General features: G+C 42.1%; 1 protein-coding gene across 1 annotated transcript; it reads left to right on the top strand.

Moving 5' to 3' along the window:
- The first annotated feature begins 786 nt into the window (after positions 1-786).
- LOC143283207 (uncharacterized) lies at positions 787-26,407 on the top strand. Its single transcript, XM_076589383.1, has 10 exons — positions 787-826; positions 2,471-2,773; positions 7,127-7,285; positions 13,715-13,859; positions 17,683-17,829; positions 19,115-19,284; positions 22,742-22,933; positions 25,052-25,185; positions 25,504-25,604; positions 26,159-26,407. Exons 1-9 carry the CDS (start codon positions 787-789, stop codon positions 25,567-25,569), a joined length of 1,356 nt encoding a protein of 451 aa, XP_076445498.1. The 3' UTR covers positions 25,570-25,604; positions 26,159-26,407.
- Positions 26,408-27,497: the final 1,090 nt, after the last annotated feature.

The raw sequence follows: 27,497 nt of genomic DNA on the forward strand, positions 1-27,497 counted from the left end.
TATGTGATAGAGTTAGTGGTAAGGGGCTTTAAAGGGGCTAGGAGTCTATCAATATCCCGGGCTGAATACAGACATCAAATTTGCTGATTGGCTAATAATGTAAACCATTATTATACACAAAGATGACAGGCAGTTGCCCTGTCCCCCCCCTCTCACTGACTTCATCCAAGGCTGGATACTGGCATGTCATTATTGTACTAGAGTTGTTTTTGTATTATAACATAAGATCAGTCCTGGGAGCGAAATACGTCATTTTAATCATTCAGTTGAATCGTTATTATTACCACAACGAGCGCGCTTTTCAGGAGCATTTAAATCTTAAAGTCTGTTTTGTCCATGTTCAGTGCGAACGCTTGCAGGACCATGGCCGACGGACAACATGCGCGTCCGTCCGTCAGTGTTTAGAATGAACGCAGCCTCAAAGAGTCAAACCTACTGGTCTGGTGTTTTGACTTTGAGTCATTCGCCGATGTGACGTTTATCAGTAAACTATACGACGTTAGAACTCAAGATTACGTCATTCGGAAGCCCTCCCCCGCCCCATCCACTTTTCCTCTATCAACGCATTCGCCATAAAAGCGGTGTCAGCCGAGAGTGTCTTGGGATGATACTACAGATTTATGTGCTTTTAAAACCCGGTATTAGATTCAAAGCCTTGAATAATGTGTTTAGGAGAAGCCTGTTTCCCGACCCAAGTATGTGTTCTGAAGAAAAAGGGAAAGGAAAGTCATAGTAAAGAGATCTAAAAAGATCGAACTTGGTCGGTTCCTCGATCAGCTTTGCAACATGGCTTCCCTGGCAAAAAGGATCACGGAGTCAGTGCTGAGTTCGCTTACCAACGATCTCAAGCCAGACGTCCCGACTCACAACAGACTGAAAAGGTTGATAGGATTATGCAGCGCATGTGCACTCTCTCTCTTTCTCTCTATCTGTGTGTGTGTGTGTGTGTGTGACTTGAGTTCAGTTAAAGTCAAAACACTTTATTCATCTCAGTCTTGTCTATCACACGATGCCTAAAAACTCTCCCTCAGACAGATTTCAGCAGATTGGCACAGTACAGATCTGTTAAGTAACATTTAACTAACTGCTGCAAAACGAGTTGTTCCTCACTGGTTTGTTTTGCATTGCCCGACAATCTTTGCAGGGTCTTTGAGCTTCTTTTTTTCCTTTTGTATTGATCACAATTATAATGATGGCAAGGAAAATTACCACAAGATGGAGAAAAAACGAGAGGGCAGGGTCAGTGGGTGTAACACTGCATGTGCTGGCTGTCCGAAGTGCCATGAGCTGATAAGCTTCAGCTGAAAAGTTCATCCACACTTAAAAAATATGGCTCATGTTTTCAGACAAAAGTACCTTTCATCCTTTGTTACTGATTTAGATACTGAATTTGATACTTCAGTATACTACATATACTAAAGTATGACATATTCCCATCATCATCATTATATTATTATTATCATCATTATTATTATTATTATTAGCATTTATGCATAATCTTGAAAATAAGCTCTGGATGTTTACAAATAGAACACATATGTAAATATCAAAAAGGAAAAATTGAACACAAAATACCAAACATCAATAGAAATTATTCACACCCCCCTCCCCCCCCCCCCCCCCCCCCCACATACACACACACACACACACCCGCACCCACACACACCCACAATTGATACACACAAGCACACGCGCATGCACACACACGTCATAGTACACCGTCGTAAATAGTACACAATCAAAAATACTAGCAACAAATTATGAAACTATGAAAATTCACTCAGTCACTAAGAGTCATTTTAGTTCATACTGGAAAGGGATGAGTTGTTGATAATTAATCTGGAGGGGAAAAGGTGGGTCTTCAGACTGGATTTGAAAGATTGCAGCAAAGATGAGTGGCCGAGAGGCTGAGGAAGTTGATTCCAAAGAAAGAGGACTTGGAATGAAAAACTGCGTTGGCCATACTTTTTGGTTCGAGCAGGGGGGATCCTAACCATATGGGTTTCAGAAGAAGAGCGGAGTTAGCGTGAGGGTATGTAAGGATGAATGAGATCAGAAAGATACTGTGGACCAGAAGCCTCAATGGACTTGAAACAAAGAGAGACGACTATGTAAATAATTCTTTCTTGTACTGGGAGCCAGTGTAAAGCATGAAGGAGAGGAGAGACATGATCAAATTTACAGGAATGAAAGACAAGACGAGCAGCATAGTTCTGGACTTTCTGAAGCCTAGCAATGAGGTAGCTGGGTGAACCAAGTAGGTAGTTACAATAATCCAGGCGGGACAGCATAAAGTCACAGAGGAGAGTTTTGGTTGCATCTTCAGTCAGGAGATGATGCATGGAAGGAGAGACAAAGGTCCCGACAGATACAGCTGGTTATATACCCCAACCCCCCTCCCCATCCAACAAAAAAAGGAAAGAACTGTCCACTGTGATTTTGATTACAGGTTGTGCCTTCTTTAACACAGTGTGCATTCATAGCAGTCATACTCAAGTCAGCCTCTCACTGTCCATGCTGGGCAGGTCATGGGAAGAGCTGGAAAAGCGCCGGTTCAACAGTTGGCAGCAGCTGCGCCACAGCAAAGCGCAAATCGTGGTGAAGACCCAGCGTTCCATGCAGCTGCTGAGCAGTGCTGCAGGAAAGGAGGCCCAGGACCCGGAGTCTGTCTTCCCCAAGGCCTGCATCCCTGGCTTCCGCTACAAGGCCAACGGGGATCCCAGGCAGAGCACTGAGGATACCCGCAGAGTCACGCTCATCAAGTCGTTTACAGGTAAAAAAAATAGCTTGCATGGCAGGGTAGTATGGGGAGAAGTTGTTTACAAGTTAAAAAAAATGCAGGGCAGGGTAGAGAGAGAAGCTGTTTTTGGGTACAAAAAATAAATACAGGGCAGGTTATGGGGAGAGCTGATTTACAGGTAAAAATCTACATGGCAAGGTAGTGGGAGAATTGGTTTATAGGTAAAAAAACAACAACAACTAAGGGCAGGGTGGGGGATAAGTTCTTTACAGGTAAAAACAAAACCAAAGAGAGGCAAGGCCTTCAAGACTCACTTGTGATACACTTTATATTTAAAAAAAAAAAAAAAAAAAAAAAAAATCTAAGCTTTTTATGTATTGAGTATAATTTCAAAATGTAATGTTTAAGATGAGAAAGATCAGTTTAAAGCAAATTATGCCCCCTAGCATTAATTACAGAGTAATTTCCCTTTTTTACTATCTGCACCAAAACGTTTGCAAAATAAATAAAACTTCCATGCTTAGCAAAAGAAGTTCCTGTTTGAACAAAAAATGATAATAATGACTGCTCTTGTTGTTGGGTCAGAATATCAGATCAAAGTGCCAAGTTTAGAGAATACAAAAAATATAAATACAACAGTAAATGCAGTTTGCATATAATTAGGCTTCATTTTTAAATTATTTTGTTTACACAAGTGAGTCAAAAAACTACAGGGCAGGGTAGGAGAAGTTGTTAACAGGTAAAAGAATAAGTAGATAAGATACAGGGCAGGGTAGAGGGATACGTTGTTAACAGGTTTAAAAAAAAAAAGTAGACAAGATACAGGGCAGGGTAGGGGGATACGTTGTTTACAGGTAAAAAAAAAGTAGACAAGATACAGGGCAGGGTAGGGGGATACGTTGTTAACAGGTTAAAAAAAAAAAAGTAGACAAGATACAGGGCAGGGTAGGGGGATACGTTGTTTACAGGTAAAAAAAAAGTAGACAAGATACAGGGCAGGGTAGGGGGATACGTTGTTTACAGGTAAAAAAAAAAGTAGACAGGGCAGGGTAGGGGGATACGTTGTAGACGTAGGCAGGGTAGGGGGAGAAGCTGTTTACAGGTTAAAAAAACAAACAAAAAAAAGTAGATAAGATATAGGGCAGGTAGGGGGAGAAGTTGTTTACAGGTAAACATCTGCAGGGCAGGGTAGGCGGAGTTGTTTACAGGTTAAAAAAAACAAAAAACAAGGCAGGGTAGGGAGAGAAGTTGCTAACAGGTGAAAAAATAAGTAGATAAGATACAGGGCAGGGTAGGGGGAGAAGTTGTTTACAGGTACAAAAAAAAAAAAAACAACAACTACAGGGCAGAGTAGGGGGGAGTTGTTTACCGGTGAAAAATAACTACAGGGCAGGGTAGGGGAAGTTGTTTACCGGTGAAAAATAACTACAGGGCAGGGTAGGGGGGAGTTGTTTACAGGTGAAAATAACTACAGGGCAGGGTAGGGGGGGAGTTGTTTACGGGTGAAAATATCTACAGGGCAGGGTAGGGGGGAGTTGTTTACAGGTGAAAATAACTACAGGGCAGGGTAGGGGGGAGTTGTTTACAGGTGAAAATAACTACAGGGCACAGTAGGGGGGGTTGTTTACAGGTGAAAATAACTACAGGGCAGGGTAGGGGGGAGTTGTTTACAGGTGAAAATATCTACAGGGCAGGGTAGGGGGGAGTTGTTTACAGGTGAAAATAACTACAGGGCAGGGTAGGGGGGAGTTGTTTACAGGTGAAAATAACTACAGGGCAGGGTAGGAGGGAGTTGTTTACAGGTGAAAATAACTACAGGGCAGGGTAGGGGGGAGTTGTTTACAGGTGAAAATATCTACAGGGCAGGGTAGGGGGGAGTTGTTTACAGGTGAAAATAACTACAGGGCAGGGTAGGGGGGAGTTGTTTACAGGTGAAAATAACTACAGGGCACAGTAGGGGGGGTTGTTTACAGGTGAAAATAACTACAGGGCAGGGTAGGGGGGAGTTGTTTACAGGTGAAAATAACTACAGGGCAGGGTAGGGGGAGAAGTGGTTTACAGGTGAAAATAACTACAAGGCAGGGTAGGGGGGAGTTGTTTACAGGTGAAAATAACTACAGGGCAGGGTAGGGGGAGAAGTGGTTTACAGGTGAAAATAACTACAGGGCAGGGTAGTTGGAGAAGTGGTTTACAGGTGAAAATAACTACAGGGCAGGGTAGTTGGAGAAGTGGTTTACAGGTGAAAATAACTACAGGGGGGGGGGGGGGGGGGGGGGGGGGGGGTGTTTACAGGTGAAAATAACTACAGGGCAGGGTAGCGGGGAGTTGTTTGCAGGTGAAAATGACTACAGGGCAGGGTAGGGGGGAGTTTTTTACAGGTGAAAATATCTACAGGGCAGGGTAGGGGGGAGTTGTTTACAGGTGAAAATATCTACAGGGCAGGGTAGGGGGTGAAGTGGTTTACAGGTTCAAAGAAAATACAGGACACGGCACGGGGAGAAGTGGTTTACAGGTTTAAAATACAGGGCAGGTAGGGGGAGAAGTGGTTTACAGGTTTAAAATACAGGGCAGAGTAGGGGAGAAGTGGTTTACAGGTTTAAAATACAGGGCAGGGTAGGGGGAAAAGTGGTTTACAGGTTAAAAAAACAACAACAGGGCAGGGTAGGGGGAGAAGTGGTTTACAGGTTAAAAAAACAACAACAGGGCAGGGTAGGGGGAGAAGTGGTTTACAGGTTTAAAATACAGGGCAGGGTAGGGGGAGAAGTGGTTTACAGGTAAAAACAAAAACAAACAAACAAACAAAAAAACAGGGCAGGTAGGGGGAGAAGTGGTTTACAGGTTTAAAAAACAACAACTACAGGGCAGAGTTGGAGGGGTGGGGTGGGGTGGGGGCTTGTTTACAGTAACCGTAAAAAATCTACAGGGTAGGGCAGGAAGAGAGCAGAGCTTATAGCCAAAAAAAAAAAAAAAAGAAAAAGAAACAGGTTGATGGACCATCATAATGTGATATTACCTGCACCATTGTTTTTTCACAGGTTGAACTGATGGGATTGATTAACTTAAGTCACAGGACATTGATACAATTAAAGGAGAATAGATAGTTCTTTCTTTTTTCTTTTTTTAAAAACTTTTTGAAACTTAAAAAAAGAAGAAAAAAAGTAACCATAATTTAAGTGCTTGTTTGCACACATACCCCAATCACAAACACCCTCACACACAAACACATACACTCCCACAAACACCCTCCCACACAGACACAGACACACAGATACACACACCCCAACACCCTCCCAAACACACACAATTCTCCCTCACACTCAAACACACACACTCCCACAAACACCCTCACACACAGACACACTAGCACAGACACACACACCCCAACACCCTCTCTCACACACAAACACATACACTCCCACAAACACCCTCACACACAAACACACACACTCCTACAAACACCCTCCTCCACACACCCCTCCACAGACACACACGTCTTAAGAATATGATGATGATATGGGTACTTATATAGCGCCTATCAGTGTTAGACTAAGCTCTAAGCGCTTTACAAACATGTAGTCATTTGCACAGCAGGCTGCCTGCCTGGGTAGAGCCAACTGACAACTGCCAATGGGTGCTCATCATTCGTTTCCTGTGTCATTCAATCAGATATCAGTCACACGCACATACACACTCGTACAGACATGTAAAGAGTATACATGAATGACCATTTTGCTTATCATCATGACTAGCATAAGATGTGAACTTTGCAGAGGTTTTTGGTTGTTTTTTTTTGCTGCCCCGTCATCTGCACCGTTTTAGTGGCATTGCTCCCACGCTGCTCATTCTGAGTTCCCCAAACACAGCCACATCCGGATTTGTCTGTTACACTCCCAACATCAGCAGTCCGCAGGGAACCATCAGTGTTAGGTTGCCAGGAGGCCACACACCAGAGGAGACCCTGTACTGCTGCTGAGTCACTTCGGCAGTGTTCAGTGGTGCCTGTTCTGATTTAACATACTTGGGACACCACCTACTAAGCCCCCTACTGACGACAATAATGGCTTAGTCACGGAGCCAGACTGAGTGAGCACCCCCCCCACCCCCCCACCCCCAGAGTGGAGATTGCCACCACGTCCCTCCAACAACAACCCCTCATGAATCTGCCGACACTAGAGGCATTGACAGGACTTGCCCCAAGCACAGAGGGGTATCAAAACTGAGGTCACCGTGACATCAGGGCATGAAAGGCCACAGACTTTGCGACATTTTTTTAACTTTGCAGGGTTATCCAGCCTATGAATTTTTCAGACTTAACAGAACATTGCATTTTGCGGTGTTATCTCATCTCTGAATTTTGCAGGGTAATCCAAACACTGCATTTTGCAGGGCTATCCAAACACATGTTGGAAAAGAAGACTTCCACCCTGCAAAGTCGGCCAGTTTCCCCCTTGTCCCATAAACCTTCCGCCGACAGTGCACTCAACGCAGACTCTGCAGCCTTTGAGGAAACGGAATGCAGCATCAAGAAACACACCAGGCCTGCTGGTAACTTACCCCATTTCACACTGACAAACCTACACATCTAAGCACTTAAAAAAAAAAAATTTAAAAAAAAGAAAGAAAAAAGGGAAAATTGTTTTTATGGACACTGTGACAAAGAAGAAAAGGAAAGAATACAGACAAAAGTTAGGTCACCAGGGTCGTTCATACAGGAGGAGCAGTGAAAAATCCTTAGAGACATACTTAAGAACAATGCTGGTAACAGGACAGAGTCATTCATACAAGGTAGGATCAAGCACAGGTACAACACTTCCTTTGGATGACTTAGTACATGAGTTGAAGAGATGAAGATGTGTGTCAATCTCTCAATCCTCAACTTCTTCGCCTCTCCTGTCCATCTCCTCATAGCCCCATCTCTCTGAGTAACTGTTGAAATCTCCCACCACCACCACCAGTTGTTGTCTGGGATGTTCATGTATGTGAGGGAAGATCACGATCTTGAGGGCAATAGATATTGTAGATCCTGATGTTGTGTTCCTTAAGGACTATATCAGCCCCTTGGATCTCTGCCTGTTGATTGGTGTTGATCTTGAGTTCTTGTGCAGCGATGGAATTCCGCACCAAGACCAGCACCCCTCCTTTGTTTCTTTCCTCACGGTCCAACCTGATGGTCTTGTAACCCCTCACTTGAAAGCAATGGTTTACGGTCAGATGTGTCTCTTGGACACATGCAATATCAATATTTTCTTCCTTTGGATGACTTAGTACAAGTAATGATGAGAAAAGTAAATTCGTCGGTCATGCCAAACGAGTCTTTTGTATGGATGTCATTTTCATATGTTGTATTTGTTGTTCATATCTATTAGAAAGGTCTCTGTGGGTTTTTTGTGTTTTTTTTTTTAAATTTATATTTATAAATAGAATATTTGGCCAACAAAATAGTCAAATAAAATTTTTCACCTGTTTTTGTTGTTTTTGTCGTTGTTTGTATTTTTTGTATGTTCATTGTTTCTGAACAGAATTAAACCTATATTTAGAATCAGTCTGGCATATATTGAATTAAAAAGGAAAAAAAAAGAAAGAAAAAAAAGTACACACACACGCACACACACACATATATGTGTATATACATATATTTTTTAAAAATTTTTTGTTTTTTGTTTTTTTGTTTTTTTGGCATGAGTATCTCTAGATTATTTCAAATTGTTGAGATGCCTAACAATTCCAGAAACATTGGTCAATTAAATCTTTCTCCTCATCACAAAAATTGAGTGAGCACTATGTTAATTCAAGGTTTTAGATTTTAGATCCCAGATCCAAACTGGCTGCAGGGAAAGCTGGTTATGCAGGGACTGCTAATGTAAAATAAAATGATAAGAATAATAAAAAGGCAAGAAATAGTTCAGATGCACTCCATTTCCTCAACAGCTCAAAAATTCCAAAGGAGTGAAAATGAAAAGATGTTGTGAAAGGAAATGTTTTGATCTGCAAGAAAACTGCAGTTACATTGGAAGATTCATAGTTTCCTTTGCCGCATATCTGCCGACATTTTTGTCTGTCTTCTGAACCATGTACATCCCTGTCTTCATGTCTATCTGTCTCTCTGTCTGTACCTGTGTACATGTTTATTAACCAGTTTGGCTGTGTGTGCCTGTCACAGCTTATTTCTTTACTTCTTACATCAGATCTTCTCAATGTACAAATGCAAAGTTGAAAGTACTTACCCTCAGTTTTCAGTTTTAAGAAAATATTTAAAAGTGAGATGCCAAACTGAAGAATACATTGCAAAAACAAACATGCTGTACAGAAATTTTACCTTTAAATGGCACCATTACAAAGCACTTTTGGAATCAATATCATGAAAAAAAAAAGAAAGAAAAAGAAGTGAACAATACATGCTTATCTTTGCGATTCCACCAAAATACAGTAATATGCTTGGCTTAGATCAGATGCATGTTCAGTTAGATATTGATATCCTCTTGTATGAGTTCGAGTTTGTGTACTTTTAGACACGATGTAGGTGATCTTTCTTGTTATCTTTTTTTTTTTTCCTTTTTTTTTTCCTTTTTTTTTCTTTGAGTTTGATTATGTTTTTGTAGTGTGACATTATCCATTATTATCCATGTCAAAGTTATATATCAATGATGCAGTCTATCGGAATGTTCTTCTAACATTTCCTGTGTTGTTGATATGTTTGGATATATGTAACCATAGGACACACCATTTTTGTTCTTCACTCCATAGATAAAAAAAAAAGGCAAAGAAGGGAAAATGAGTTTAAATGATAGGTCTCTCTCTCTCTCTCTCTCTCTCTCTCTCTCTCTCTCTCTCTCTCTCTCTCTCATCCCCCTCCCCTCTCATTTACTATGTTGTTTTCAGTTGTTGATGTTTTGTTGTCTTTTTTCCTGATGCACTTGTGTATGTAATACTATCCTGTAATGTTTCTGGTGTGGACATTAGAACAAGAAACAAAAACAAAAACAAACAAACAAACAAAAAATCACTATTTTTTCACTTCAAAACTGTTTATGTTCGTGTCTGTCCATATGTCTGCCTGTCTGTCTCCCTCACTCCCCTCCCCCCCCTCTCCCTGTCTCTGTGTGTGCATATTTCAATCAAAGGAAAAAAAAAAGATCTTCTCAATGTTTTGATCAGTTTTGTTTTTTTCATATGTTTTATGTATGTTCTAGTCTGGTTTTGTTTTCAAGGCTTGTGGCTAATTCCTGTTATGTTTAACTTGTCTGTTCATTGGTGTTGAGGGTTTCCGTGTGATGACAGACTGATGAATAATGACAGATTTATGGATGATGACAGACATACAGATAAAGACAGACGGGTGGATGGGGACAGACTAGGATGATGACAGACTTACAGATAAAGACAGACGGGTGGATGGGGACAGACTAGGATGATGACAGACTTACAGATAAAGACAGACGGGTGGATGGGGACAGACTAGGATGATGACAGACTTACAGATAAAGACAGACGGGTGGATGGGGACAGACTAGGATGATGACAGACTTACAGAAGACAGACAGGTGGATGGGGACAGACTAGGATGATGACAGACTTACAGATAAAGACAGACGGGTGGATGGGGACAGACTAGGATGATGACAGACTTACAGATAAAGACAGACTAGGATGATGACAGACTTACAGATAAAGACAGACGGGTGGATGGGTACAGACTAGGATGATGACAGACTTACAGATAAAGACAGACTAGGATGATGACAGACTTACAGATAAAGACAGACGGGTGGATGGGGACAGACTAGGATGATGACAGACTTACAGATAAAGACAGACTAGGATGATGACAGACTTACAGATAAAGACAGACGGGTGGATGGGGACAGACTAGGATGATGACAGACTTACAGATAAAGACAGACTAGGATGATGACAGACTTACAGATAAAGACAGACGGGTGGATGGGGACAGACTAGGATGATGACAGACTTACAGATAAAGACAGACTAGGATGATGACAGACATACAGATAAAGACAGACGGGTGGATGGGGACAGACTAGGATGATGACAGACTTACAGATAAAGACAGACGGGTGGATGGGGACAGACTAGGATGATGACAGACTTACAGATAAAGACAGACGGGTGGATGGGGACAGACTAGGATGATGACAGACTCATGAATGGTGATAGACTTACAGATGATGTCAGTCTTAAGGATGATGAGAAATTTACAGATGATGACAGATTATGGATGTTGACAGACTTGCAGATGATGACAGACTGATGACAGACTTACATATGAGGACAGACTTATGGATAGTGACAGACTATTGGATGATGTCAGTCTTATGGATGGTGACAGACTTACAGATGATGACAGGCTTACAGATTGTGACAGACTTATGGATTATGACAGATGTACAGATTGTGACAGATGTACAGATGATGACAGACATACAGATTGTGACAGCTTTATGGATGATTTCAGTCTTATGGATGATGACAGACTTAGATATGATGACAGATTTACAGACTGTGACAGACTTACCGTTGATGACAGACTTAGGTTGTGACAGACTTATGGATGATGACAGACTTACAGATATTGACAGACTAACCGATGATGACAGACTTACAGATATTGACAGACTTACCGATGATGACAGACTTACAGATATTGACAGATTAACCGATGATGACAGACTTACAGATATTGACAGACTAACCGATGATGACAGACTTACAGATTGTGACAGACTTACCGATGATGCCAGACTAGCAGATGATGACAGACTTACTGATGATGACAGACTAACAGATGATGACAGCTTTATGGATAATGTCAGTCTTATGGATGATGACAGACTTAATATGATGACAAATTTACAGACTGTGACAGATTTACGGTTGATGACAGACTTACGGATGTTGACAGACTTAGTGATGTCAGTCTTATGGATGATGTCAGTCTTACAGATGATGACAGACTTACAGATGGTGACAGACTTATAGCTAATGACAGGCTTATGGATAATGACAGACTTGTAGCAGTTTCCCCTGTAATCTGAAACCTAGCTGTTTTGGCTGTGCAGTGTTTTCAGAAGAGAACAGACATAACCGTTTCCCCATACAAGGTTAATCCTGGCTGTGCTGGCTGTGCAGTGTTTTCAGAAGAGAACAGACATAACCGTTTCCCCATACAAGGTTAATCCTGGCTGTGCAGTGCTATCAGAAGAGAACAGACATAACCGTTTCCCCATACAAGGTTAATCCAGGGTGTGCTGGCTGTGCAGTGCTATCAGAAGAGAACAGACATAACCGTTTCCCCATACAAGGTTAATCCTGGCTGTGCTGGCTGTGCAGTGCTATCAGAAGAGAACAGACATAACCGTTTCCCCATACAAGGTTAATCCTGGCTGTGCTGGCTGTGCAGTGCTATCAGAAGAGAACAGACATAACCGTTTCCCCATACAAGGTTAATCCTGGCTGTGCTGGCTGTGCAGTGCTATCAGAAGAGAACAGACATAACCGTTTCCCCATACAAGGTTAATCCTGGCTGTGCTGGCTGTGCAGTGCTATCAGAAGAGAACAGACATAACCGTTTCCCCATACAAGGTTAATCCTGGCTGTGCAGTGCTATCAGAAGAGAACAGACCTAACCGTTTCCCCATACAAGGTTAATCCTGGCTGTGCTGGCTGTGCAGTGCTATCAGAAGAGAACAGACCTAACCGTTTCCCCATACAAGGTTAATCCTGGCTGTGCTGGCTGTGCAGTGTCTTCAGAAGAGAACAGACATAACCGTTTCCCCATACAAGGTTAATCCTGGCTGTGCTGGCTGTGCAGTGCTATCAGAAGAGAACAGACATAACCGTTTCCCCATACAAGGTTAATCCTGGCTGTGCTGGCTGTGCAGTGCTATCAGAAGAGAACAGACCTAACCGTTTCCCCATACAAGGTTAATCCTGGCTGTGCTGGCTGTGCAGTGCTATCAGAAGAGAACAGACCTAACCGTTTCCCCATACAAGGTTAATCCTGGCTGTGCTGGCTGTGCAGTGCTATCAGAAGAGAACAGACCTAACCGTTTCCCCATACAAGGTTAATCCTGGCTGTGCTGGCTGTGCAGTGCTATCAGAAGAGAACAGACATAACCGTTTCCCCATACAAGGTTAATCCTGGCTGTGCTGGCTGTGCAGTGTCTTCAGAAGAGAACAGACATAACCGTTTCCCCATACAAGGTTAATCCTGGCTGTGCTGGCTGTGCAGTGCTATCAGAAGAGAACAGACATAACCGTTTCCCCATACAAGGTTAATCCTGGCTGTGCAGTGCTATCAGAAGAGAACAGACATAACCGTTTCCCCATACAAGGTTAATCCTGGCTGTGCAGTGCTATCAGAAGAGAACAGACATAACCGTTTCCCCATACAAGGTTAATCCTGGCTGTGCAGTGCTATCAGAAGAGAACAGACATAACCGTTTCCCCATACAAGGTTAATCCAGGGTGTGCAGTGCTATCAGAAGAGAACAGACATAACCGTTTCCCCATACAAGGTTAATCCTGGCTGTGCAGTGCTATCAGAAGAGAACAGACCTAACCGTTTCCCCATACAAGGTTAATCCTGGCTGTGCTGGCTGTGCAGTGTCTTCAGAAGAGAACAGACCTAACCGTTTCCCCATACAAGGTTAATCCTGGCTGTGCTGGCTGTGCAGTGTCTTCAGAAGAGAACAGACATAACCGTTTCCCCATACAAGGTTAATCCTGGCTGTGCTGGCTGTGCAGTGCTATCAGAAGAGAACAGACCTAACCGTTTCCCCATACAAGGTTAATCCTGGCTGTGCTGGCTGTGCAGTGTTTTCAGAAGAGAACAGACATAACCGTTTCCCCATACAAGGTTAATCCAGGGTGTGCTGGCTGTGCAGTGCTATCAGAAGAGAACAGACATAACCGTTTCCCCATACAAGGTTAATCCAGGGTGTGCTGGCTGTGCAGTGTCTTCAGAAGAGAACAGCAGTCTGCGAGTGCGCAAGGTGCAGGAGCAGCTGGGCCTGAGGAGTGCCCATTGGTCAGGCCAGGGGAGCATGGACAGCGACAGGACGCTGGAGCATGCCTTCAAGATGCTGCACCTGGCACTCAGGTCAGTAGTGACCCACCCTGTTTGATGTTAGTCAGCCTCTGGTAGTGACCCACCCTGTTTGATGTTTGTCAACTTCTGGTAGTGACCCACCCTGTTTGATGTTAGTCAGCCTCTGGTAGTGACCCACTCTGTCTGATGTTAGTCAGCCTCTGGTAGTGACCCACCCTGTGTCTGATGTTAGTCAGCCTCTGGTAGTGACCCACCCTGTCTGGTCTGATGTTAGTCAGCCTCTGGTAGTGACCCACCCTGTCTGGTCTGATGTTAGTCAGCCTCTGGTAGTGACCCACCCTGTCTGGTCTGATGTTAGTCAGCCTCTGGTAGTGACCCACCCTGTCTGATGTTAGCCTCTGGTAGTGACCCACTGTGTCTGATGTTAGCCTTTGGTAGTGACCCACCCTGTGCGAGGTCAGTCAGCCTCTGGTAGTGACCCACCCTGTGTGAGGTCAGTCAGCCTCTGGTAGTGACCCACCCTGTGCGAGGTCAGTCAGCCTCTGGTAGTGACTCACCCTGTGCGAGGTCAGTCAGCCTCTGGTAGTGTCCCACCCTGTCTGATGTTAGTCAGCCTCTGGTAGTGTCCCACCCTGTCTGATGTTAGTCAGCCTCTGGTAGTGACCCACCCTGTGCGAGGTCAGTCAGCCTCTGGTAGTGACCCACTCTGTGCGAGGTCAGTCAGCCTCTGGTAGTGACCCACCCTGTGTGAGGTCAGTCAGCCTCTGGTAGTGACCCACTCTGTGTGAGGTCAGTCAGCCTCTGGTAGTGACCCACCCTGTGCGAGGTCAGTCAGCCTCTGGTAGTGACCCACCCTGTGTGAGGTCAGTCAGCCTCTGGTAGTGACCCACTCTGTGTGAGGTCAGTCAGCCTCTGGTAGTGACCCACCCTGTGTGAGGTCAGTCAGCCTCTGGTAGTGACCCACTCTGTGTGAGGTCAGTCAGCCTCTGGTAGTGACCCACCCTGTGTGAGGTCAGTCAGCCTCTGGTAGTGACCCACACTGTGCGAGGTCGGTCAGCCTCTGGTAGTGACCCACCCTGTGTGAGGTCAGTCAGCCTCTGGTAGTGACCCACTCTGTGTGAGGTCAGTCAGCCTCTGGTAGTGACCCACCCTGTGCGAGGTCAGTCAGCCTCTGGTAGTGACCCACTCTGTGCGAGGTCAGTCAGCCTCTGGTAGTGACCCACCCTGTGCGAGGTCAGTCAGCCTCTGGTAGTGACCCACCCTGTGTGAGGTCAGTCAGTCTCTGTCTCTGTCAGACTGGGGAGAAGTAGATGGAGAGAGAGAGAAATGTTGAAACAAATCACTGTAATATGATGGGAAATAACATCAAGACATTTGTAGCTGTAGATTCTTATGCTTTTTATTACTATTCATTTTAAAAAGTCATCTGTCTACCAGAAGTGGTTCAATAGATGGTGATTCCCAGAGATTTTCTTTATGAGTTTACAGGCTACAAATCCCTCATTCACCTGTATAGATCTCCAAGTTAGTTTTAATGTATGTGATCTTTTGAAAAAAAAAATTAATCAGTTTTTGTTTTTTTACCCCACCTTAGAAGTTAAAGGCTTCTGTTTTTGGGTATGTGCATGCTGGGTATGTTCATGTTTCCAAGGCCCATTGAACGCTGACATAGATTATGTGATCTTTAAAATCCCTAGGCTGCCTATATGATGAGATAAATCATCATGGCAAGCATGTACGCTTCGCTGCCACAATGACGAGATAACTCGTCATCGAAATATTCTAATTTTTCCCTGCTTTGCATTCAGTTCGTTGACAAAAATGCTGGTAGCTTTAGCTTGGGGAATCTTTCTGGATTCTCTCAAGGCCTGACTGAGCACGTTGCGTTACGCTGCTGGTCAGGCATCTGCTTGGCAGATGTGGTGTAGCGTATATGGATTTGCCCGAACGCAGTGACGCCTTCTTGAGCTACTGAAAACTGAAAAACTGAAACTCTGGATTCTATTCATAGCTAGAAACTCCATCTACGTCATGAGGCAGTCCTTTATTAGAACGTTTTGGTTGGGTTACTGTCCCAGTGTTTGCCTGGCTCCTCTCCTCGCTCGCTCAACAAAATGTCGGACTGACGCCGTGCTCAAGACATGCGATCGTAGCGAACTAAATCAACCAAGATTGCTTTCTTTTGCTGATGCTCAGAAAGAATTGAAGCGTAAACTCGAAGAAGACAGTGATGAACATTTATAGGACGATTTGAGAGAAAATAAAGGGAGCAATCAAGAGAGCGGCCAAGATACGACTATCAGTGAGTGATGCTGGCTGTGCAAACCTTAGCAGACGACAGAAAGTGACTGAATTATTAGCAGGGCAGTGTGAGCGATTTTCTTGGCACTCAGCCAACGCGGTCTGATGAGAACTGGATAAAGTGACCGTGTGAGAGGGGTGAAGAGGAGGGGGGTAGAGACTGAGGGGGCGTGGCTTCTCATCCACATTATTACTTGGAGAAGTCACAATGCATTGTGTATCTATCACTTTTTTTATTTTTTTTTATTGTGGTTGTTCTAGTATGATTTTGTGTATGCAGATATCCATTTGTCCAGAAAACATGATATTTTAGTGCAAATTACCTGACTAATGTTAGTAATGAACAAGTTGAAAATGTGACAAAAACAACAACACTGATTTCAAAACAACAGCATGTGACTAAAAATACATAAAATGGGTAAACATCATGTGTTTTGTGTTCTTTATTCAGTTACCTTTCAGAAAATATATACTTTTATGGGTCTTTCTCCAATAACTAAGAGCACAGAATTTTTGGAAAATTTATACCCGTTTTTTTTTTTCACTTAAATCTTATTTTCCTGGCAGTGAAAGGGTTAACATGTGTATTTGATCTTCTGCATGTGTATATACTCAAAGCAAATTAGAGCACGAACAGATCTGCACATGTGTTGACCTGGGAGATTAGAAAACAAAGCACCCTTAAAACACTAGGCGCCGATAGCAGGATTCCACACAGGACCCTCATATTTTAAGTCTGACACTCAAACCACTTGGCTGTTGCATCTGTCATTCCCAGAACTAAGTGGTACAGTTTAGTCTCAGATCACTCTAACCACTTGGCTGTTGCATCTGTCATTCCCAGAACTAAGTGGTACAGTTTAGTCTCAGATCACTCTAACCACTTGGCTGTTGCATCTGTCATTCCCAGAACTAAGTGGTACAGTTTAGTCTCAGATCACTCTAACCACTTGGCTGTTGCATCTGTCTTTCCCAGAACTAAGTGGTACAGTTTAGTCTCAGATCACTCTAACCACTTGGCTGTTGCATCTGTCATTCCCAGAACTAAGTGGTACAGTTTAGTCTCAGATCACTCTGACCACTTGGCTGTTGCATCTGTCATTCCCAGAACTAAGTGGTACAGTTTAGTTTCAGATCACTCTGACCACTTGGCTGTTGCATCTGTCATTCCCAGAACTAAGTGGTACAGTTTAGTTTCAGATCACTCTGACCACTTGGCTGTTGCATCTGTCATTCCCAGAACTAAGTGGTACAGTTTAGTTTCAGATCACTCTGACCACTTGGCTGTTGCATCTGTCATTCCCAGAACTAAGTGGTACAGTTTAGTTTCAGATCACTCTGACCACTTGGCTGTTGCATCTGTCATTCCCAGAACTAAGTGGTACAGTTTAGTTTCAGATCACTCTGACCACTTGGCTGTTGCATCTGTCATTCCCAGAACTAAGTGGTACAGTTTAGTTTCAGATCACTCTGACCACTTGGCTGTTGCATCTGTCATTCCCAGAACTAAGTGGTGTAGTAGTCTGAGATGCACTGAAAGATGATGAGTGCTGTGCTTTGTGTGGCTGGGCAGAAACCCAGAGGTGGAGGAGGAGAAGAACAAATCCCAGAACAGCAAAAGCTTCAGGAAAAAGAAGAAGATGGTGAAAGGTGTCATTTCCTCTGCATGTCAGAGCAATGAGGGAACCATGAGCATCCATTCAACTAGTCGTTATGAACGGTCAGTTTGTGTGTGTGTGTGTGTGTGTGTGTGTGTGTGTGTGTGTGTGTGTGTGTGTTTCAGTTTGTATTCTGTAGTTTCAAGCAGCCAGCATCAAATCGCTTGATGCTCACACATACATTGTGTCTGTGTGCACGTGTATGTGAGCTCACTCATGCATACTAGCATGCCTGCTAACAGTGAAATTATACTTACACACTGTCCATTTTATTGCACAACCTTGGACCTGAATCATATCAGTCAGACACACACGACTGATGAAGGCAGGACAGTGTTAAGTGTTTTCAAAACATGAAATATTAAAAAAAAAGTTCTAATTAGTAGTTGGTCATTTACTTTTAAATTGTTCACTTACTTTGAGGAAAATGTTGGTTGTCAACACAATATGATGAATATGATATTCAACCAGGTGCAAAGAATGTTCAGAGTACAGCAAACTTCTTCTTCGTCGTTCGTGGGATGCAGCTCCCATGTTCACTTGTTTGTCCATGAGTGGACTGTTACATGTATGACCATTTTTACCCTGCCATGTAGGCAACCATACTCCATTTTCGGGGGTGTGCATGCTGGGTATGTTCTTGTTTCCATAACCCAAAAAACACTGACATGGATTATAGGATCTATAATGTGTGTATTTGATCTTCTACGTGCATGTACACATGAAGGGGGTTCAGGCACAAGCATGTCTGCACTTATGTTGACCTGGGAGATTGGAAAAATCTCCACCCTTGACCCACCTTGCGCCATTATGGAGATTCGAACCGGGGACCCTCAGATTGAAAGTACAACGCTTTAACCACACGCCTATTGTGCCCGTTGTACAGCAAACAATTAGTATAAAACTGATCTACAAAGCCACACACCTACACACCATCTGTCTGCCTTCCATCTCCCTGCCTTGCCCCCCTCTCCCTTCACACACACTCTAAAGGCAGAATCAAATTGCCAACCCCAACAATTCTTCACAGAGAGAAACAAGGACAAGACATGGAGAGAAAAAGAAGTTTATGACTCAGTCACTATGTCGTTTCTCAGAAATCTGTCACGAGAAATTTCAGCAAGGAAATTAAGGAGACAAAGAATGAACAGATCAAAAGCATGGTTTGACAATATATTTGATAAGTCAGATATTTTTGTTTCTGTTAACATTGTCTCATTTCAATGGTCTATGCCATGTGCATAAAACTAGTTTTGCCATTTAGTCCTACTCCGTATGATGCTAAGATGAATTTTTCAATAAAGGTTTTCTTGTTTCTTGTCACCATCTGTAGTTGCTGATGGGCAGGTGTGGAGCGTGCAAGCGCATGCCTGGCAGCGACGTGAAGGAACTTGTGCGGCGCTCAGACCCTTCCAAGTATGCAATGCCCCGCTGGAGACATGCCCCCAGGGGGCGCTATGTGCCCACGCCTCTCACCACCCTGCACCCAGCTCACCCTGCACCGTTCCACCACTCCCGTCAGTGACATGTCACCACAAGGGTTTTGTCAGTGCTGTTTGTTCAGTATTGTGTTCTAACTATCATGCCTGCAGTATATAGCTATAAGGTCTAGTCAGTGCTGTTTGTTCAGTATTATGTTCTAACTATCATGCCTGCAATATATAGCTCTAAGGTCTAGTCAGTGCTGTTTGTTCAGCATTGTGTTCTAACTATCATGCCTGCAATATATATAGCTATAAGGTCTAGTCAGTGCTGTTTGTTCAGCATTGTGTTCTATCATGCCTGTAGTATATAGCTCTAAGGTCTAGTCAGTGCTGTTTGTTCAGTATTGTGTTCTAACTATAATGCCTGCAGTATATAGCTCTAAGGTCTAGTCAGTGCTGTTTGTTCAGCATTGTGTTCTATCATGCCTGTAGTATATAGCTCTAAGGTCTAGTCAGTGCTGTTTCTTCAGTATTGTGTTCTAACTATAATGCCTGCAATATATAGCTCTAAGGTCTAGTCAGTTAATGTTAGTTCAGTATTGTGTTCTAACTATCATGCCTGTAGTATATAGCTATGAGGTCTAGTCAGTGATGTTTGTTCAGTATTGTGTTCTAACTATCATGCCTGCAATATATTGCTGTAAGGTCTAGTCAGTGTTGTTTGTTCAGTATTGTGTTCTAACTATCATGCCTGCAGTATATAGCTCTAAGGTCTAGTCAGTGTTGTTTGTTCAGCATTGTGTTCTAACTATCATGCCTGCAATATATTGCTCTAAGGTCTAGTCAGTGTTGTTTGTTCAGCATTGTGTTCTATCATGCCTGTAGTATATAGCTCTAAGGTCTAGTCAGTACTGTTAGTTCAGTATTGTGTTCTAACTGTAATGCCTGCAATATATAGCTCTAAGGTCTAGTCAGTGCTATTTGTTCAGCATTGCGTTCTATCATGCCTGCAAGATATAGCTCTAAGGTCTAGTCATTGCTGTTTGTTCAGTATTGTGTTCTAACTATCATGCCTGCAATATATAGCTATAAGGTCTAGTCAGTGCTGTTTGTTCAGTATTATGTTCTAACTATCATGCCTGCAATATATAGCTCTAAGGTCTAGTCAGTGCTGTTTGTTCAGCATTGTGTTCTATCATGCCTGTAGTATATAGCTCTAAGGTCTAGTCAGTGCTGTTTGTTCAGTATTGTGTTCTAACTGTAATGCCTGCAATATATAGCTCTAAGGTCTAGTCAGTGCTATTTGTTCAGCATTGCGTTCTATCATGCCTGCAGTATATAGCTCTAAGGTCTAGTCAGTGCTGTTTGTTCAGCATTGTGTTCCAACTATCATGCCTGCAATATATTGCTTTAAGGTCTAGCCAGTGCTGTTTGTTCAGCATTGTGTTCTAACTATCATGCCTGCAATATATAGCTCTAAGGTCTAGTCAGTGTTGTTTGTTCAGCATTGTGTTCTAACTATCATGCCTGCAATATATTGCTGTAAGGTCTAGCCAGTGCTGTATGTTCAGCATTGTGTTCTAACTATCATGCCTGCAGTATATAGCTCTAAGGTCTAGTCAGTGTTGTTTGTTCAGCATTGTGTTCTATCATGCCTGTAGTATATTGCTCTAAGGTCTAGTCAGTGTTGTTTGTTCAGCATTGTGTTCTATCATGCCTGCAGTATATTGCTCTAAGGTCTAGTCAGTGTTGTTTGTTCAGCATTGTGTTCTAACTATCATGCCTTCATTAGAGCTCTAGGATCTAGTCAGTGTTGTTTGTACAGTATTATTTTTTTACAACCATTATACCTGGAGTTTATCACTAAGCTTTTATCAATCTGTTCAGTATTATGGTTTAACTATTGTACCTGCAATGTACCTCAAGGGTTTTGTCAGTGCTGTTCAGTATTATGTTGTAACCATTATACCTGCAGTAAACCACTGGGGTTTTGTCAGTGCTGTTCAGTATTATGTTGTAACTGTTATACCTGCAGTAAACCACTGGGGTTTTGTCAGTGCTGTTCAGTATTATGTTGTAACTGTTATACCTGCAGTAAACCACTAGGGTTTTGTCAGTGCTGTTCAGTATTATGTTTTAAGTATTATAGTATCAGAATCTATAATGATCAGTTTGGGGCAGGGTTTCTTATTCCAGAATAACCTTTCTTAATGTATGTGTCAGTTCAGAACATATCTCTTTTTCTTTGCATGCTGAAATGCTGTCAAGCTGCTGTTGTATTACTGGCTTGAGTGTATTTGGCTAAATATGTTTTTACTTTTCATCTTTTAGTCCAGACTTTGTCAGGCTTTTGTGTGCACTGGACTTGACTGTGGACTTGGAGATCGTGTAGTGTGAGAGAGGAGCTTATGGAAGCACAAATTGTTTCCAGTTGGATGAAATAAAGATGTATTGTTTTGAAGAGGGTAGTGATGATAGAACATGATGGTTAAATCATGTTGACAGTTTTCTCTCCCAAGGTACTTGGTGTAAATAAAAACATGTTGTACATCTTTTACTTATGAGTGACCTGGATAGATAGTTAAAACACATGGAATGATCTGTTTGATGGCAAAAACAGCAGAACAGTGATTTGACTAACTTCCTATCCTTTACATTGAGTCAAGGTGATTTGGGAATTCAGTTTCCAAGAACTTTTGGAGGTGCTGAATCTGTCAGTTTGGAGTGTAATGTTTGCCTTGGAATGCCAGTCTACACAGACTACATGTGGTGGTTACGGCCAGGAAGCCCTGTCTATACAGGCAGTGTGTCCTCCCTGTGATCCTGATCTTTGGTGCGGTTCACTTGGAACAGTTCTCACTTCAAGGACACAGTGGTGTAGCAAGTTTTGTGAATGATCACTATCAGCAAAATCAGACAAATGATCTGAGAACAGTAAACACAGACCTTCAAATAGATTTTTTTTTTTTTTTAAGAAAAAAAAAAGAAAAAAGAAAAGAAAAGCACCAGCATTTCTTATCATGGAATCTTGCATTCTGAGCAGCTGTCAAACATATAAATCATTGTATGTGATCTGAAAATAAGTGACTGGCCCCTTTCATTGGTCTGTAGCTCCCATTTTGAAGACTGTTTCCTCTCAGATGTGACACATTTTTGTGACGTTCTTGGTTTATGAAACATTTTGTTTGATATTTGTGTCTTCAATTGAAGATTGTTTCTCTCAACCCCCTACACCCCCGCCCTTGTCCCCCCCTCCTAACCCTGATCCATACTGATTATTTTTTATATACTTTTTTCAGTAATCTAAGATTAATTTACTATCTTAAGTCCTCAGTCCTCTGACTCTAGTGACTCCATACATAAAGAATTATTTGTACAGGAAAAGGGTTTGGAATTTGTGGTACAGTTTCTTCTTTTTTAATTTTTGTTGTTGCATATTTTATGTCATTTAAGAGCTGTGATCAGACTGACTAATAATAGTTCCCTTTTTTTTCTCCCCACCCCCCCTCAAAAACCCCCCATTAAAACACACACACACACAACAAAACAGGAGCTGGTGGTGATGGCAGAGACCTGATGAAGGGCAGGTCTGGTTTCTCCAAAGCGTACCAAAGTGGAGTTTACCTGCCGTCCGTGAAGGAGAGTGTGAGCAGCTGCTGTACCCCCTCCACCTTTGGCAGTTTTTCACACCACACTCTGCACAGGTCAGCAGAGAACTGGTCGGAAGAGGACATTCAGTCAGGTACTCTGTACAGGCAGGACCTTTTTTTTTGCTCTCTTTTTCCCCCTTTTCCTCTCCCCGCCCCCATCCCCCTCGTTTTTCTTTTTTTTTTCCTTTCCATTTTCCCTTTTCTTCCCGGCCATTTTATTCAACAATCGCAAAAAAACCAACAAACAAAACAAAAAACATTGATACATACATACAAGGCCAGTCTGGATGTGTGCATGGTCGTGAGAATTACAGAGGGATTAGGGGAGTGAGTGTACTTTCTTTTGAAGCAGGGTATTTCTTCCCATGCTGCTCTTCCGAGGCCCATGTATAGGTTTTGCACAAGTTCAGTATTTTGTAATGTGGAAAATGTGCAAGGTTATATCAGAGTAAAGCAGGTTTTTATTATTGACTTACGTGTGTGTAAACAAAGTGAGTCTATGTGATTACATATCTACTTTTTACCTAATTCCTTTGATGAATAAAGTGGTTTTCACACATGAGTTTTGAAGGCCTCGCTTTCTTGTTTTCTGCATCGTTTTCTTCAACAACAGAGAATGTGTAAAATTAAGTAAGTTGTGCAGTGACAGATGGAGAAATCACACAGTGAACTATGTTAATTTAAAGCAGGACTGGACGTGAACACTGTTAACAACATGGAGGGCACAGTTCACCAGCAAAGACCGGCCACTACAAAGACACTTGAATACAGTCTGTAGCAGAGCGGAATGCTGTGTCAGAAGCATGGGTCCAGCTGAAATCCACAGAGAAAGCCTAACATGCCAGTAGACTTTCGTTTGCTCTCTGCCACTGTCATAAAAAAGAAAGTCTTTTTAGGCTTCTGTGAAATATTATTATCATCATTATTATGAGCATTTACACCAAGTCTTGAAAATAAGCCCCAGGCATTTACAGATAGAACACATGTAAATATTTAAAAGGAAAAATTGAACAAAAGATACCAAACATTATTAAACATTATTCATCCACCCCACACACACACACACACACACGCACACAAGTCATAGCACACAATTGTAAATAATACACAATCAAAAATACAACCAACAATTTCTGAAACTGTCAAAAGTACCCAACAAGACAGTTTTAGTTTCAAGGGGGTTTCGAGATGTGCAGACTGATCCATATACATGACACACATCTGCTGTAAAAAAAAACAACAAAAAAAAACAAACAAGACAAGATGAGACTATAGGGTCATTATGGTGTCATCTGCCCTAGACACTGTTTATTGGAGATATTTTTTCATTTAAAGAATATTTTTTGTGATGTTTTTGTGGTCTAATGCATGCATGTTGGAGTTTTTGATTTACCAATGCTGCTGTGCAAGCGTATGAATCATGCACTTCAAAATGTTATTGCAAGTTTTCTCCATTTATGAATATATATATTGGGATTTTCCATCAGTTACAAAGAATATGTTGTTGGAGTTATTGTCATGCCTGGCTTGATCCTGAGCCGACTGTGGGCTCAGTTGGAAAGATGGTTACCAGACTCTGACCAGCTCCTGCTCAGCATTGAGCATATTGTTGTGGGATCAGTTGGGAAGATTTTTTTTTCATTTTATCTTATTTCACAAAACAGATTGGGAGGACTTGGATCAGACTGTGGAATGTGACCCATGTGCCTGCAGCTATTTTCTTTCCTTTTTTTTCTTTCTTTTTTTGCTGCCCACAACATATGTCATTGTGTGACGATGTGTGTATGGTGTGACGATGTGTGTATGAATCTGTGTTTAGGTAGTTGGGTGCTTTATGTGCAGTGTGGGTACATTCTGATTCATTTGTCAGTTTGACCTTCATGTCTGTGAAACTGCAAATTATTGCATGTGCATTGTGCATCTGTGTGTGTGTGTGTGTGTGTGTGCATTTCCACACTCGTGAAGTTGTGCATGTGTGGGTGCACGCAGGTTCACTGAGCTTGGCCCATTTAGTCCTTGTTTTTATTTCAATCATTTGCCTGCTGCATATTTAAATATTGGTTTATGCAAACGTCAGGCACCTGCTGCTGGTTTTTTTTTTTTTTTTTCACAGCAGATGTGGTGTAGTGTATATGGATCAGACTGCACACTCTTACGGTCAACCTCCTTGAAGCTGAAACTGAAACTTGGATGTGGTGTGTTGGTGACAGGCCCCAAGCTGCAGGAGGTGACAGGTGACAAGGGAGAGTACTCTGTGGCTAACGTTAACAGGAACGCACTGTTCACCAGGGACAGGAACGTTGACTCCTCGGCCTCCGTACTGTCTGCCCTTAAGAAGAGAAACGTATGGATAGTTACAGCATCAGGGGTCAGGATGTGTGTGTGTGTGTGTGTAAATCAGAAAGGAAAATACAAGACTGACGTTAAGATTTTAGCATTTTGCTTTTGATAAGTCATGTTTTTCCCACTGCTTCCCATCCGCCAGAAGCTGTCACTCATATACTTCTCACCTGTTCACAGTTTATCTGTCCACTGCAGAAATGTATGTGTGCACATGCCAGTCTGACCACATGTCTGCCCATCTGAATGTGTTGCTGTGTGTCCTGTTGATTCTTTTGAATGATTTGTGTGTGTGTGTGTGGTATCGTATGTGGACATACAGAGCCAAGAGAACGAGGCACTGCAGGAAAAGATGCGACAGTTTGTGAGTTCCCTGCCAGGCAGATGATCACCTACATGGCCCCAGCTTACACAGACCTCTGGGTGTGTGAGTGTGTGTTTGTCAGCACAGGGGGCATGAGTTCATGTGTGTGTGTGTGTGTGTGTGTGAGAGAGAGAGATAGAGAGAGAGACTGTATTCATAGACTTGGATGATTGTGAAAGGTACGTAAGTGTACCCTTGTGTGTGTTGGTGAACTTAAAGCTTTTATATATGTATCATTGGAATTCGAAAAAAGACATTTATCTGGAGAGTCAGTGTTCAGTATCATTGCCTCAGACAGCATGATGCACAGTTCACACACACATTTGCATATGCAGATTAGTACACAAAGTACGCCTGAATAAAATGTGTCAAAAAACATGTACTCCATTTTTGTTAAGTATGTACATAGAAGCACATGCAGACTTATGCATGTATATGCAGAACACTCTATGGCACACACACACACTCATATAAACGTGAACACTTGCATGAATTTGCAGACCATTCTATACATCCATATAGTGAAACAAACATTAAAACCAGGACAGTTCCATTCTGTCAACAACAAAAACCTAAATAGATTAAGTACTGACCATGTATTTCTCCTTTTCAGGACTGAAAATCTGCATTTGCTGGGTCACTAAAGCAGAACAAAATGAATGAATTTCAAGGAACATGCTGTTTAGTATTTTTTGGAACATGTCTGTATGCTGGTACACAGCAGTTCTTAAAAGAAAGAACGAAAAGCCACCATTGTAACTAATTCTTGGATGAAAAGCTGGTAAAGTAATGTTCATATTATAATGTCTCCCATATGTTAATTTTCCGTGTGTATGTGTGTGTGAGGGAGAGAGAGAAAGAGAGAGAGAGAGAGAGTTGGGAGTGTGTGTGTGTGTGTGAGGGATAGGGAGAAATAGAACATTGCAAAAGAAAAAAAAAAAAAAAAAAAAAGGAACATAAACAAAATGGAAGGAAAAGCTAAAACTAAACAGCTGTAACAGTGTGTGTGTGTGTGTGTTGTTGTTGTTGGTGTTGGTGTTGTTGTTGTTGTTGTTGCTGCTGCTGCTGCTGCCGCTGTTGCTGTTGTTGTTGCTGTAAGCATTGTTGGATTCTGCGTTTATGTAAGTTTGTGCCTGCCAATGTGTGCGTATGTGTTAGGGTAGCTGTTAGATACACATGTATTGTTAAAATGTATGTACACAGTGTGTGTGTGTGTGTGTGTAGTCATATTTTGGTGTGTGTATGTGTAACATAGATGTAATACTTTATGTTAACAAAGCGTTTTTGTAAAGCACCTAGAGCAGATTTCTGGATAGTGTGCTATATAAGTATCCATTATTATTATTATTATTATTTAAAAAGTTGGCACACAAAAAAGCATTTTATATATTTTTTTTCTGAAATGTTCATTTGGACAAAAGTATGTCTGAACAAAGAATTAACAAGAAGTATCAAAGAACATTGTGAAGTAACAAAGAAGTAACAAGATGAACATTGAAGCAGTAACATTGATTTGCTAAGTCTTGTATTTTGTCGCGCCATAGTGTGGATAGTGGTTATATCCACACAAGCTGTCCATGTGTAATTGTTGTGATGCAGGGATCCGTCTACAAACAACAGAATTGTGCTTTTACAGATGGTTTTTTTCTCTCTTTTTTCTGGTGATACACTGATCACACCACAGTTGTGTTCTTTACCTTACATCATCTGAAAATAAATGGTCTCTCAATGGAACTTGTATGATCTGAGTGGTTTTTTCCCCCAGTATACAGTATGGTGTTTGTGTCATATATTTGCCAAGAAGAAAGATTGTTTGTGGAATAAATTATTTGCTCAATGTATTTGTTCCTGTAACGTTCGTGGTTTGTTTTTAAAGTTATTTAATAACTCATTCTCATTCATGTAGGATTTAGGAGGCTCTCAAAAGTCTGACCAGTACACTGGGTCTTTGT

This window comes from Babylonia areolata, chromosome 6, assembly GCF_041734735.1.
Source record: "Babylonia areolata isolate BAREFJ2019XMU chromosome 6, ASM4173473v1, whole genome shotgun sequence".
In the NCBI taxonomy this organism is placed as follows: Eukaryota; Metazoa; Mollusca; class Gastropoda; order Neogastropoda; family Buccinidae; genus Babylonia; species Babylonia areolata.

Coding starts and splice junctions, on each gene's coding strand:
- LOC143283207 (XM_076589383.1), top strand. CDS start 787: ATGGCTTCCCTGGCAAAAAGGATCACGGAGTCAGTGCTGA. Junction 2,774..7,126: donor GCTCATCAAGTCGTTTACAG/GTAAAAAAAATA, acceptor TGCATTTTGCAG/GGCTATCCAAACACATGTTG. Junction 22,934..25,051: donor GGAAGAGGACATTCAGTCAG/GTACTCTGTACA, acceptor TGTTGGTGACAG/GCCCCAAGCTGCAGGAGGTG.